At 37.7% G+C, this 15,489-nt stretch overlaps 1 protein-coding gene across 12 annotated transcripts in view; it reads left to right on the top strand.

Moving 5' to 3' along the window:
* SENP7 (SUMO specific peptidase 7) overlaps nt 1–15,489 on the top strand; it is a 46,597-nt gene that overhangs the window by 4,658 nt on the left and 26,450 nt on the right. For 6 of the 12 annotated variants that reach the window (XM_069021723.1, XM_069021691.1, XM_069021681.1 and 3 more), the window contains exons 3-6: nt 868–975; nt 3,208–3,302; nt 11,594–11,791; nt 13,414–13,611. In XM_069021723.1, the coding sequence (XP_068877824.1) occupies nt 868–975; nt 3,208–3,302; nt 11,594–11,791; nt 13,414–13,611 (599 nt within the window). The remainder of the gene's footprint in view (nt 1–867; nt 976–3,207; nt 3,303–11,593; nt 11,792–13,413; nt 13,612–15,489) is intronic. The other 6 variants (XM_069021712.1, XM_069021701.1, XM_069021716.1 and 3 more) reach the window with 4 other exon arrangements.

Below are 15,489 nucleotides of genomic sequence, written 5' to 3'. Positions count from 1 at the left end.
ACTCAGTTTGTCTGAAAGATGTAAATCTTGCATTCCCTCTCTGATACATTCTCATCTGGTTGTATCTGCAATGTCAGGTTTTGCTTCTCAGGATGCCAGGAGCAATAGCAATGCTTACACTTTTATTCTTTCAGTTGATAATATTTTAACTGGTTTAATTAACTGATAGGAAGTATGATCCTGTTTCCTTGTCTTGATGAACTAGTACAAATTTAGCTTGATCATTTTTGGCTTGATTTTCAATGAACAAACCTTTTTTCCTATATATTTTTTTCTGAATTGCTGAATTTCTGTGGATTACTGCTTTCTCTTTCAATAATTACTTTCAAAATGCTGGTTCCATTTCTGTGAGAGTTGGCAAGGACAATAGCTGATACCATTTTGAGTACATGAAAGTCTGTTTGATGCTAAGTTATCATACCAAAATACTTGTACTATTATAAGATGTAATTGTTCTTCATCCTAAATTTTTTCTTTTGAGAAAGCAAACCTGGCCCATGACATTCAGCTATTTTGTTTTCTCTTTATCATTCCCTAAGCTGAGACAGAGTGTAAACAAATCAGATTGAAATAAGAAAACTGTGCCAGTAGTTTGGTTGTCACCTTTTTGTCACATGTCTGAAGATGTAAAGTTAATGAAATAGAGCTTTTTCAGATGGTTCATGTGTTAAAACTAGCTCATGTTGTATGACACATGATTTGGGATCAAGCATTAATGAGGAATGCATTTAAAGTAAAGGCACAGGTCAGGGCTTCCCTTACAACTTTATTTTTTCCAGTTAAAAAAACTTTGTACATGGCTGTATGTCAGCTCATAGCAACAGTGGGTAATTTAGTTTTACCATGTGTAACATCATCTATTTTCAGTTTCATATACCAAAGAAGAAAACAAACACCAAGTCAGAGGATGTCCAAGTTCAGTCCCCTTTGGCAAGGCTCCCAGGTTCCCACCATTGTGACTACCCTTTAAAAGAGGTAAAGAGTTCTTCAGAGTGTAAAGTGTGTAGGAGAATGTTACATGAGGCTTTGTTTTGGAGGCTGGGTTTTTTCAACACCAAGTGCTGCCTTGTGATAAGAACTAATCCAGGTTGTCTTGAGAGAGACAAGTGTGTAGGTCTGAAATCTGCTTGCAAGCATACATTTGCAGAAATGGGAGTCTTAGTGCCATGCTTCCAGCCTAAATCATTGAAAATAAGAGTTTGTCCTCAGGTGTAGTTTGAAACTATCTTGAAAATCATTAATTTCAAGGTCAATATTATACTATTCTTTTAGTTGATTGTCTTCTGACTCCTGAACTTTTAGGTTATATTTGAATCACTTACCAAATTTCTTGTTGTGATATGGACATAACTTTTACATTGAGTTTTCAGTTATCCAAGAGCTTAAACTTTTAAGAGAATATATGAAGTACTGTATGACTCTTGACAGAATTTTAGGTGCTCATACAGAAATAACTGTATTAAGACCAAAAGACTGTAAGAGTCTTATGGCATCTATTGTGAGTGAGTGTCTGGATCATCTCAGTCACATATAGAGGCAAATATTTGCCTCTATAAATCTGTTTCAAATTTAGTAAGCATTTCAAATGTCAAGTGTTGGAAACATGTTTTGCTACGCTTGTTTCCTTCAGCTCAGCATCCAGAGTTTGTTGCTGGCTTTAGTGTTTTCAGAATCATGGGTCTGGACAAACAGGCTCCCTCTCAGAGGAGGTTTAAAGATATAGTGAGGGAAAGCAGGAATTTTTTTTGACTTACAGTAGTGGTGGTAATGTGACCCAGGTCTCTTGGTAGGCCAGGTCATTTGAGAATGCTGCAGCAGAGGCTCACTGTGGGGTTGTGTTCTATACTGGTAATGCTTTCAGTGAGCAGAGCATCCAGTTGCAGTCAGGTTTTGAAATGGGAGGTAATGTCTCCTATGGCTACAAGCAGCAACCTCTCAGGCAGATCCAGACAGCACTTGAATGGAGTTCTTCCTGTATTTCTCTCTGCCTCTATAAAAATCATGATTAGACTGAGTGAATTGAAAAATATTTTATTTCCTTGTTATTTCCTGGGTGTTGTCTAATTTTCCATTTCTTATTTTTCCTACCTATGTCTATATATTTTGAACTTTTCCATGTAGTGGGGGATTTCATATGCTTTAAACACTGACTAGTTTTTATGTTCCACTTAAAAAAAAAAAAACTTGCTTGTGAATTGTCAGAGTTTGCACTGTGTGGTTTGAGAAACTTTGTGCAGTTTTCAGTGATTTGGATGTATAGGTCTTTCCTGCGCTTGAACACCAGTGGTACGAGGTCAACTGGGTGATGTTTGAAGGCAGGAAGAGGGGAGAGCACCTTCAAGGCGATCTCTTGCTGCTAACTTTAATAATGGGGGTATTTTCCATTGGAGTTAGTCCCTATGGTAGGGAAAAGTTTGATTTGGGAATGCCCTTTCAGACTTCACTAGAGCTTGTAAAATATATGTGGGCGTGAACTTTTCAAATGCCTTTTCAAACCACACTTAGAAATGAAGATAAGTTTGTCTGCTTTCAGCCTGAGTGGCATAATTTTCAAGCATCTTTTGTGTTTATTATATTTTGAATTTCAAGAAATGAGGATTAGGAGGAGGTAATGGCAGAGGGCAGGAGGTTTCTGGAATTGCAGGAATAACTGTGTTTTGGTGGGGCTTCATTTATTTAATTTGAAAATATAAGTACTTTCTGATAAGAGAATTTGGAAAAAATGAAGTCTTGCTGTTTTGGAGTTTCCCACCTAAGTGCCAAACCTTCAAATTGCATTTCTTTCTCAGGATTTTATATCTTTTATATCCATATTGTAACATGTATAATTTGCCTAAATGCATGGAGTTAGCCTCTACTTTCTGCATCCTGCATCCTGTGTATTTGTGGTTATGTGGAACAGGCCTAATATTTAAGTCCGTGTTTGATATAGTCCCCCTTGAAATAGGGAAACAATGGAATTGTCCTGTATTTACATATTTCTTCAGGAGAAAAACATTCTATTCAAAGATCAGGTGGTATGTGGACACTTTAAACCACACAAATTAATTCTTTGCAAAATTGCTGTATATGCTCTGCATGACTTTGATATATTTGGTCAGTTGCATTGTTTCAGTGTCTGGCATTGTCTCATTTTTTCCAGTGCCTTATCCATTATGACATTTTCGTGTCTGTTGAAGTCTGCCAATTTGATTTGTTTTGTTTCAGTGGAGGTTAAGTGCCAACAACAGAAAGCCTTCAACAAAAGGAAAAAGACAAAAGGATTGCAACAGACACAGCTCTAATGATGAAGAATCAATTGGGTAAGAAGTCTTCTCAAAATTAGTTTATCTCTGTATATTCAGAGTTTCACAGTCTTTCTTGAAGATGGGTGTCTCTGGTCTCTAGCTAATTATTTGTGTCATGCAGAGATGGTTTTCAAGCTCACCTTGAAAGAATCATGCTTCAGTGGTCTAATGGCAGCTGCAACCCTTCCTTTGGGTAATCCCCACACAAGACATTAGAATGAGAGTGCAGCACTTACTAGAGGAATTACTGCTTGTTAACCTGCTTGGAGTCCTAAAAGGTGTTCATTACTCTCTAAGTGTAAATTGTCATTCTAGTCCTAGATATCTTTAGATATTTAACAAGCTTCCCAGAATTCTTTTTCTTATCCCTTTTTTGTGCTGTAGTCCACACTCATTAGCCTAAGTTTTATCAACTCTTACAAACAATTAAAAAAACCCTTAAGCAATATGGTGATTAGTAGGGGAAGGAAGTAAAAAAATGAGAGCTTTTTCACCTCTGTGTTTGTCAAGGCACTTAAGTAATTAAGACTGCTGATGTGCCACTTGTTTATTTTCTGTTGCCAAGAGCAAATATATTGCCTTCTTTGAGATTATGGCACATTATTTTATATGATAAAATCATCTTCTGCAGAGTTGTCAACTAGGTAATTGTTTTATCCAAGAAAATTTTGAAGCTGTAATTGCTGTAGTTGACAAATGGAAATGAAAATGTAGAACTAGATATATTAGCAGCAGCTAGGAAACATAATGACTTTGTGACAAAATGAATATGTTTGTCTTAATGAAACAGTTGTTATTTCCCAAATGACTTAATTCTAAATAAATGAAAAAGCATTCTCTGCCCTGTTTTCGGACTGCAACTAAACTTGCCCATACGTGGTTTCTTATCAGGAGAGGCTGCTAAAAATAAAGTGCACAGGTAATGAAAATTAAGGTGATTTTGACACTGCTGGGTTCTGTGGATTTGAGATATATGAATAGTCATTGTTTAGCCTGGTCTGTATATTCAGAATGCTTCAAAGTGTTGCAGGGAAGAGCTGAAATTATAAAAGATGCTGAATTTATTTTTCATACTTCCTCAGAGGCATAGCTGTCAGTTTACGTGTACTTAGCTCAAAAAGCTTCTGTCAGTAACTTTTAACTGAGGAAGCAGCTCACAGGGTCAACCTTACAGAATTTAATTGCAGTTTTCTGAATTTTATTTGTGTTTTGACATAGTTGATATCTGATATCAATCTCTGAAGGTCTTTCAGTAAACTTTGAACTGATTTTTAACATTGAGGAGTTTGGTTTCTTTAAAGCTAACTTTAGATCTGTTGTGTATTAATTTTCTGTTATATATGTGTTTTTCAATATGTGAATAGCATTTATAGGTGTTGCCTAATTTTTACCCAAATTGTTATCAGCCCAATTTTCTCATGAGAATGAGAAATTATTTAGACTACAAAGACAGCAAATATTCAGATATTAAACGTGCATTTTTCAGTTTCTTGGAAAAAGATGTGTGTCTAGAGAGTAGCTGGAGGCTCTCTGTAAAATAAATTTGCTCTCCTGTCTGCAATGGAGGTTGTACTAAGTGTTCCATTTGGGTACTCAGTGCTTCTCAGTAAGTCAAAATCAACATGGTGACCTCATTGCATAAGTGGAAAGAGAACACATGTTCTAAAGGGGTGGTTTTTGTTGAGCAAGAGTCTGAGAACTGACAAAATTCAGAAGAGGAAACAGTGAAGTTGTGTGCTGCAAGTGTGCTGCAAGTCTTTCTGATGCAATAGTTTTTATTCCCAGTGAGGATTTTTTTATCTTCATTGCAAAGCAGGAAATAAGTCTTAATGACAAACTCCTATTAGCTTCTAGTATTTTAAAAACAGTCTACTTTATTGATAGGAGCCAATCTCAGATGTTTAGGGAAGCATGTTTCATCTAAAGTGTTGCTTCAGGATTGTTACTGACAATTTTAGTCAGAAAGGACAAAGTAGATATATTAGCACAAATCTACATTCACATGGGTGGGGTTTTTTAACTTAAATTCTGGATTTCAAAATTTGGTGGTTGGTTGTGCTGTGATGTGAGACCAGGGGGGTTTGTAGCAGCAACTGCAGCTGCTCTCACTTGTACAGGTCTGCTCCTGGGCTTGTGAAAGGTGACTGTCAGGGGATTTGTCTGTGATCCCAGAGACGGCTCCTGGGGCAGGTTAGTTCCCTAGTTAGGGGGGAGGGTGGAAGGAGTACTTAAATAAGATGTGTGCAGTTCTTTCAGGTCAGCAGTTTAAATGTTCATACATGTCACAGCTGAATCAAGTACTGGCCCCATAGCAGTCAGGTTTTTGTTTATATAGCAGTCAGGCAATCATTTACATACTGGTCCCCCTTGCTCTGACAAGTGCATTTGGTCAGTAATAACCACCTAGTCCAGCAAAGCAAGGAGGTTCATAGGGATGTTGATGCTTGCTGTTTGTTGGTCACTGACTTCTCATCAGCTGCTGGAAGATCAGGACCTTGAATCTGGAAGAGGACAATCAGAAGCTTTCCTCACAACTGGGTGTAGCCAGTGAACGTATCAATCAGAGTTTCCCATTAATGATAGTGTATCACATTGTTCTTTTGGGCTCTGAAAGGTCAAGGAGCTCCTGGGCTGTGCACCTGCTGCAGAAGCTCAGATAGCTGAATGCACATCAAGTCTATCAGTGGCTTTATTCTGTAAACACAGGACAGATCCTCAGCTTGTGTGAGAGCTGAGGGAACAACCCTCAAATGGTATGTGACATCCCACTGCCAAAATATTTATTTCCCAGAACTTGGGTTTACTAGTAAAAGAATATAGTCATGAAGATGGTGGTGTATACAGTTAGTAGTAATTTAGTCCCAAATGAGTCAGTAGCCTCCTGGTCTTGTTTTGATCACTTTCTAATACAAATCTGAATGAATTGGAGACAGCAGGTACAGCACTGGTGAGTATATGTGTGTACACAATATGATCATTGAGTAAGGAACCGTATCAAGCAGCTGTGACTATTGTGTGAAACAGAGGTCAGACATTTTCCCCAAAGAGGTATAAACAACTAATAGCTTTTGTTGCTGTGGTTTATAAGGTAGGATAATTCTTTTTTTGCCTGTGAAAAGCAATATGAGACTTGCTGGGAGCAGCTAACAGCATTTTTCATAATATTTTTTTTGCTTATTCCATCATTACATGCATAAGTATGTTTTCATTACCTTTGCTTTTGTATTTTTTTCAGTTTTGGGGAGGTAAATGAGAGACTATGGTAGGTACTTGTAGAAACAGAAATAATTGCCTTTGGTTTTCCTTCACCAAGATGCCTCCAGTTTTACTGTTGTACAAATTACTTGCTGGGTCTGCTGGTGGGACTTGCTTTTAGTGTATACTTTGCTTTTTTTCTGCTTGACACTTACTTTAGTCTTTTGAAGTGTCTTTTGCTTGAGTTGCTCACTTTATTCTGTGGACAATTTCAACAGATAATTTAGGGATCTGTGTCCCAACCATTGTTTACAGATGTACAGGCTGGCTTAAGTTTAGATGTTTCCCTGAATCTATTATACTTCTAGTCTTAATGACATGATTTTCAAGAAACACTGCCAGAGGCCATTCCCCTTTCAGAAAGGGAAGCCATTGAAAGCTCTTATGATACTCTCCTGCTCTGAAGGTTAAGTCATAACCAGTTCAAGAACTTCAGTCCAAACCTGGCGCCAGATAAGAAGTGATGCCTTGGCCTGGCACTGATAAATGTATGCTATTGACTTCCTTGTTTGTTGAAGATTCCTCTCCTTTGCATATATTTCCAGAGCCAAACTTGCTTCAGGGTGTGTGTGCACTTGAAATTATAAGATCATTTTTGCAAAAGTACTTGCCTGAAATCTGTAAACCGCATTTAAATTAAGGGAATGGAAAACATTACAAATTCAGTGCCAAATAACAATCAGTAAACCAAATTACAAAGGAGCCTGTTAAGGTCTAGCCTGATGTGAGTGTGAGCAAAGGATGTCAGACCTGAATTTTCAAGGTGGCCAACAAAATACAGGTAGTGAAATTACCTCCTGCTGTAGACTTTTTTGTCATTATGTTGTTTAAACACTCAGTGTTGGAATATTTTCTGTTACATTTACAAGTCTTGATCGTACATGGTCACAGAGTCTTTATTTTAATTGTATATTCCCACTGGACTAATTACCTTGCTGTTTGAGCCTAAATTTAGTAAAATTTCATTATATCTGGCATTTCTGTGAGGTGGAACAATGAAGACTGAAAGAATTGAGATCTGGGAAATTGATAGGCTTGCCTTGTTTTTAGTCAGGAGAGCTGAAGTGTTCCATGGAGAGCAGCACATTTATGTTGTCTCATGATCCCCTGCAATAATGATTTTAAAGCATTTTTTTTTAAGAAGCAGCAATTTTCTGGTTCACGTCCATAGTGCTAGGGCCTACTTCTACAACTTTTTTCTATTTGGAGGAAAAAACACCATTTAGTTACTTCAAGATTTGATTTTTAATTTTGAGTCCTGTTAGAGGAAGAGGGGAAATATCTGGCTTAATCTTTCATTACATCATCTCTTCTGGTATCCCAAGAGCTGAAGTGACTTCAGTTCTTTAGTCTTCAGTAACTGGCCATCAAAAGTAGTTTGGGTGTTTCTTGTTTCTTAAGGAGGAAATTTAAAGTGCAAGAGTGAATTTCCAGTTTTATAAGATAACTTGTCCAAATTTACTTGATGACTTTTGCCTTGAAATTTTCTTTAACTGCTTCAGTAGCTGTGAATTTTCTCAACAGTCCAACAGGTTCTTGTGAAGCTGAATTTTTAATTGGTCACATTTCTTAAATATATTTATTCTCTATTTCCTTAGGTATTGCTTATTTATTTCTTATTTCTAATATACATTACAGTGGACAAACAATAAATGATGTAGAAGTCTGGTTGCTATAAGCTCTTCTTAGTGGTGATCTTAAAGATGTATTAAACTGTGGCTCACATGTGAGCTCAATGTATGAGAAGTCCAGAGGAAAGCCAGAACTTCTGATTCAGTGGGGACTTCTATAGGAAAACAAGTCTCTTGCTTCCTGTAGTGAATCAAGTACTTGCCAGACTTGGGATGTGCTCACTTAAGCTGCTACAGTTGAGCTCCACTATTTAAGACATTAATGTTAATAGACTGACTCTCAGGACCTGTGTTCACTTTCTAAGCTTTTCAGTAATTAGAGCATATCTTGAAATGAATTCCAATCTCTGGATCCTCAGAGTGTTGCAGAAGCCTCTATTACATCTACAATATTTGAGGCACATACTCGGAACACTTTTTTGCATTAGCATTCATAGACTAAATACAGAACTAGTGAAAGAACAAATGTCCACCTGCCTTTTCCAGACTGCATAAAACATTCTGGAGCGCTGCTGTGCTTTAGGTTGGTCTTCAAATGAGACTGTCTTTGCCCATGTGACTTTTTATTCCCTCCACAGAGCCAGTGTCTCACTTGAGAAGCCCTGGATTGTTTTTCCAATAGCTAATTAGAACCAATCTGTTACATAACACTTTGTCTTGGGTCCATGTCCTTGGCATCAGAGTGCCTTAAGTGGGTTTTGGGGTTCTTTTTTATTGGTGCCCTTTTTTTTGTCTTTTGAGATGAAACTTTAGCTCTTTACCACCAGTTTTCCTTTGGGGAACTTCTAAGAGAAGTTCAGAGAGTGAAGGAAACTGCCTTCACTTGAGCTTAAGTTACTTAGTTTTGAAAGGGAGCCATTTAGATTTATTGTGCATTGTCTAGATAGACAACCACAAAGTGTGCACACCACAAAGTGTGGTGTGTACAAGACAGTTCACTGGAGTACAGGAAGGAAGTCTTGTTGTATAATTACTAAATATTCATATTGTCTTTCTTGTATTCCTTTTAAACTTTCTATTTATGTGTTTTATAGTCATAGAATTGAGGTTGGAAAAGACCTTTAAGATCAACCTGTCACTAGTACATCTCTGTAGATTTTAATTAAATCAACTTTGTAGAAGGTATATGCTCAAACTACTTACTGCTGGTAGGGCTGTGTGATTATAACATTTTGGAGACCGCTGGTCTGGGAAAGGCGTAGCAGAGCTCTAGGAGAAAGCGGCTCATGGTATACACATTATGGCATTCAGGGGTGCAGAGATCTCATCTGGCTGACTGCCATTCCCAGCCTATAGGCAGCTTGCCCAAGCTGTGTGTAGGAATATCTGTCTTTTCAAGTTCAGTAAGGGGTTATGTATCTTGTCAATATGGCAAGTAACTAGGGAGAGAAGTCTCAAAGTGAAGTAATGATTGAAATAGCAAAATAAAAGGCTTATATAAAACATCTGCCCCAAGTTTGTTGTGTTTCACTAGCAGGGCAGTTCCAGATCTTTTTTTAGGTTCAAGCATGTCTGTCCTTCAGCCACAAAAGTTTTCATGCCCTACCTGTGTTTATTTGCCACTCAGTACTATGTAACCAGGCTGCTGAGCTGAATGCAGCATGTCAGTGGGACAATTACAATTGCTGGCGGAGTTGTAAACCCACTGAAGAATGGCAGCCCTTTGCTTAAGAAATGTTACTGTAGCATGTGTGTAACAGCTATGTGAGTAACAGCTAGTAAGTTTTTTTTTTTTCCTAGCTATTAAAAGGAGACTTGCTCTACAGCGAGAACAATTTTTTTTGTTGTTATTCAAGACATGCAGTAGAAAATTTTCACCTCAGTAATCTTTTAAAACCAACATATTAGCCTGAACTGCAGTGTCTTCATAGGACCAGCCCTTGGAAAACAAGTCCCGTTCTCAGAGGTTTGAAAAGAAAGTAAATCCTGACAAATTATCTATGATTTATAATGCTTATCAGCTTATAAATTCAATAAGCTGAAGTTGGGTCCTGCCATTGGGTCACAACCACCTTATGCAGCACTACAGGCTAGGGAAAGAGTGGCTGGAAAGATGCCTGGTGGAAAAGGCCTTGGTGGTGCTGGTCAGCAGCAGGTGAACATGAGCCAAAGTGTACCCAGGTGGCCAAAAAGGCCTGTGTCAGCAGTAGTGTGGCCAGCAGGATCAGGGCAGTGATTGTCCCCCTGTACTCAGCACTGGTGAAGCCACACCTCGAGTGCTGTGTCCAGTTCTGGGCCTCTCATTACAAGAAGCCTTTGAAGTGTTGGAGCGAGTCCAGAGAAGGCAATGGAGCTGGTGAAAGATCTGGAGCATAATTCCTGTGAGGAGCAGCTGAGTGAACTGGGCTTGTTCCGTCTGGAGAAAAGAAGGCTGAAGGAAGACGTTATCACTCTCTAAAACTACCTTAAAAGAGGTTGTGGCAAGGTAGGAGCTGGTCTCTTCTCCCAGACGACCAGTAACAGGACAAGGGGACATGTACTTGAGTTGTGCTGGGGGAGGTTCAGGTTGGATGTTAGGAAAAATTTATTCACTGAAAGAGTGGTTAAGCAATGGAATAACCTGTCCAGGGAGGTGGTGGAGTTACCATCCCTGAAAGTGTTCAAAAACAAGTAGATGTGGCAGTTTGCAATATGGTTTAGTGGGCATGGTGGTATTCCGTTGAGGTCTTGTTGATCTTGGAGATCTTTTCCAACCCTTACAGTTCTGTAAGAAAACTGTTTAAATTTCTGGCCATATTGCAGAATTAATTCTTCATGTGAAGACTTCAGTACCAATCTAGCAGAATTACCAAAGTATAGATACTTCTTTAAAGAACTTTAGTAGGGCATTTTTACTGACTTTGTAATTCATAATTCTAAGTAATCTGTTTTAGTGAAAATGAATAGAAATAGTTGGAGCTTCAGAACTGGGAGATTTGTACTAACTTCTTGACCTTTTTTTCCTCCCCAGCAAGATCATGATTAATCTGCTACATGGGAACACATAATATTCATGGTTTTAAAATAAGGTGCCATGAAATGAGTGCTTGTTTTCATATCCTGCAAATGGTCAAGTGTACACATTCAGAATAGCTTGTAAGGCCATAGTAACATCACTTCCAACATTTTGTGATAACAAGATGCACCAAAATTTCCATTTCAGTGCTTTTTGCACTGAAAATTTACCTTTTCAGAATTGCATATTGATATGTTAGTCATTCATGCCAGAAGAAAAAACCTTGAAAGGTTGTTCTGATGAAAAGATGAGTTTGTGGTTGCTCTTCTCCAAAGAGAACTACTTTGTAAATTGTCAGGGCAGTGACCTTAATTCTAGAAGATATGATGCAGAGACAGTGAACTCATGGAATATCTTTATTGAATTCATGTGACTTAAAAAGTTCTCAGCACCCTATTATTAATGTATTGTTATATGTATGGCAGGCAACCCAAAGTTATCTTGACGAATGTCCTGAGGACGAAAATAGGAAGAAAATATTCACAGGCGCAACCTAAAACTGGTGTTAATTTTTCTGATGCTGGCAAGCTGCAGTCAGATCAAGCACCCTCATCATCTGCTGCCAGCGTAAAGATATGGCAGATTTTAAACCCTACTCTCCAAAGTCTTTTTCTGTCTAAAAGGTATGTTGTCTTTGCCTCATGTCACTAAACAAAATAATTTTCCTTGCAGTTATTTCTTCATGAGAAAGTGTTCTTTATTGTACCACAGTTTCCTTGTTAATGAACTGTATTTTATCTCGCTTCACTGAGTTCACTTGTACCTGGTTCCTTTAGATAATCATTGAGAGAGATGCTGCCAGGCATGCAGTAGTGTTTTTTTCTGACCAAGTGGCTTCTAGATGGTCCTGTACTGTCAAGACCAATTAATTCTAATTTAGCCATTGGTTTTTCAAAATGTTTTTGTTTTTGTTTTTTTTTTATTTTCATGAAAAGAATACACTTGAATTTAACTGCAGCCCTTTTCTCAGAGAAGATATTGAGGTGTATTTTCACTGTTACTGCTTTAGACTACTACTGAAAATGGGAAAACTGGCATAAATGATCAGAATAAAAGCATATCAAGTCTAGTATCTTCTTTGCACCCCTGCAAGCAATGGTGAATTGTAGATATTGAGGGAAAAGTACGGCTAGAGTGAATGCTTTATTCTCTGGGTTTTCTCTCTGAGCTTGTGATGACAGACAGTTTAGGGGTTTCCTTTATTGGAGGTTACATCCAGTCTACATGTTTTTCAGTATTAGACTTTTCCTCTTTAAGTTGTATCTCTTTGATTGTTTGTCCCCTGTGGGTCTCTACAATCTTGTCTGGAAGGTGGTCTCCTGATTAAAAGCAAATTTACATCTTGGTGCAAGAGGAGATCTGAGTGCTCTCCAGACATCATGTAATCTGTGCTGGAGTGTGCTCCGTGGATGAATACAGACAATAGGAGAATTATGCAGTCAATACCTAAAAGGCAGTGTTGTTCAAAACAGATTTTAAAAGGCCATAGCCTTACAACCTAATCCAAAATAAATTGCAATGGAAGTGGTAGAATTAAAATCCCAGTGTGAGAAAGGAAGTGGATAAATCATGGTCTATTCAACAAGCTGGCTGCAGTGGCATTGTATGAAGCAAGTTGCATTGCTCTTACACATCGTGTGTGTTCAAGTGGGAATTGCATCTTCATATTTCTGCTTGGCTTATTTTTGATGCTTGTCTGTTTTAACACCCGGGGGTATTTTTCTGAGCCTTGCTATACTGTAGAGTGCCACCTCATAGTTGAGAAGTGAAATAAAATCTAATGCTACCTTTTGTGTATGTGCTACTTTTCTACCTGTTCACTAAATGCTTTAGAAAATTTACTCTGTTTTACTGGAGGCTTCTTGTTCACAGGAAAATCAAGATTGTTCCAGAGTTCTGAGAAATGTGTACAGATACTGCGTGAAAGCTTTTTAGAGATAAATATTTACCAGTTTTTAAAAAATACTACATGATACCTTAGATGTAATGCAGTGTGCCTTGTATCTGGCTAAGGTAAAATCACGTGGCTAGTTTTTCTTACCCTGGTCTTCTTTTGTGTTTATCTGCTTTCTTTCCCTGTATTTTAAGTTTCTTAATGAGATTTTTTTCTTTTTTTTTTTGGCTATAGGGGACTAAAAATATTGATGTTCAATTATCAAGACTTTAGGATACATGAATTTATCAAGAAGTTTGTTCCTCTAGAGTTCAGTGCAGTACTTATGATTTACTGTTATATGTATGGCAGGCAACCCAAAGTTATCTTGACGAACGTCCTGAGTACGAAAATTGGAAGAAAGTACATAGACAGCCACGTAATAATTGATGCAAATTTACCAGCTGCTGACAAATTGCAATTGGGCCAACTACCCTCATCAGCTGTTGCCAGCCTACAGACATGTCAAATATTAAGTTCTCCTCATGAAAGTTCTTTTCCTTCTGAAAGGTATGTTACTGCTGATTTTGCCAGTCTTCCTGAAATGACATAACTTCACAATGGAAAAGAATTTCCCTGAAACAGCTTTTGTTCTACTCTTTTCTTGAATCAAGGGGTCAGTTTCCTGAGTGCAAGCTAACATGCTTCTCCAATGAGCCATTTTAACATTACATTTGTTCTGGTTTGCTGGACCTGGTGCTAAAGGGCTACTTTCTTTTCTTAGAAGGAATTTCTGTTTGCAGTAGATCACTGTTTTGATTTGGGAAGATGCACAAGTAATTTGAACACATCTAAGTTGGTTCTGTGTCCAGAACCAAAATCTTGCTTTTCTGTTGGTGTTGATGTGTTCTAGCATGATTTCAAATAACTACTTTTGCAAAATGTCTCCAAATTCCTCTCTGTGATAATTAATTTCTTTTCACATTAACCCACTGGTGGTCTCAGTATTCCTAATGGTGGCTTTGGTTAAGGGCTATGTGTGTCCTCTTACCGCTTAATATCTACTTTTCATCTTTTCTTCCTGTATTTAGGTTGACTGAGCATCACAGTAATATTTGGCATATAAAACTAGCAGAAATCAGATATTAAAATTAAGTAACACCTGTTTTGGTCTAAGATGGAAGTTGCATTCAAAGTAAGCTGTCTCCTTTTGTCTGTTATGGCTACATCTTTGCGCAACAGCAAATTTTCCACAGGAGAAAATAGCAGGAAATTCTGAGGAAGACAATGGAAAGATGAAGAGAAGAATGATGTGGGGGTTTTTTTAAGGCAGGAGTAATTAACAATTCCCAGGTTAAAGTTGGGAAAAGTCAGTCATATTCCTTATTCTGATACATCAACAGCTTAGAGAACTGAAATTAATAGCAATTCCTTTTTTTTTTTCCCCACTGGGTTACCCATTGCTGTTTAAATTAACCTGACAAAGTTGCAATTTAAATGAGATATTTACAGAGAACAGTTTAATTGGCTGTCTCATTTTAAAGCATCATATCTGTTGCTAATTGCTTTCTGTAATTTAAGGCATACTAAATTTTGGGGTGTTTGTTTGGATTGTTGTGAGTTTAGGGGTTTTGGTGGTTTTGGGGGTTTTTTTTGGTTTTGTTTTTGTTTTATTGCAAAATCTTTAAGATCGATTTTTCTAGTATCTGATTTTTTCACTTTTAAAGTTTTGGATGATGGGGGGTAGTGGATTTATAGAGAGGAAAGTATGATCTCTTGTATTTAACCCTCTAAATCTGAGGATACCTCTTGTGTATTGTTTCCAGCTCATATCTGGAGCACAGTATCATATATTAAGCACAAGAATGGTTTGAGCTAGTAATTTTTTTTAGTAGTTGTGAACTCAACTTGCTTTAGATTTGGAGTGGTTCATTGTTTGAGTGATTAATATTCTGTTCCTGTTACATGGTTTTCTAATGCATTGTGTAAAATGCGTGTTATCAGGAACCAACATTAGGATGATTTTTCACCCTTCCCTAGTGCCCAGCACTTTAGTGCAATTTGTAATAGATACCATATGGGAAATGGAGAATTTAGGAATGATTTCAACAAAGTCATGGCTTGATCCTGGTCACCTCACTGTAAGTAAAGTCACTGCATTACACACACTTGGCACTGATTTTTTTGGGGTCTCTTCTTTGGAGGAGACTAATAAAAGCTCCCCCCTTGTAAGTGTTATGCATCTATATGCACATGGTCATACAGAGAGTCTTTTGTACCATCAGAGTAGCTAGAATGCATGCTTTGTATTGCTGAAAATTGTGCTAGTTTTGTACTGTGGAAATTTCAGATCAAGTCAAAGAATTGTGTGTCCTCAGAACAGGGTGGTAATAAGTCAATTTATCTCTACCAGCTAGATCTTACTGCCAGGTCCCTCTCCATTCTTGC

The sequence above is a fragment of the Aphelocoma coerulescens genome, chromosome 1, assembly GCF_041296385.1.
Source record: "Aphelocoma coerulescens isolate FSJ_1873_10779 chromosome 1, UR_Acoe_1.0, whole genome shotgun sequence".
NCBI lineage: Eukaryota > Metazoa > Chordata > Aves > Passeriformes > Corvidae > Aphelocoma > Aphelocoma coerulescens.
This window is presented reverse-complemented; position numbering and strand designations above follow the sequence as displayed.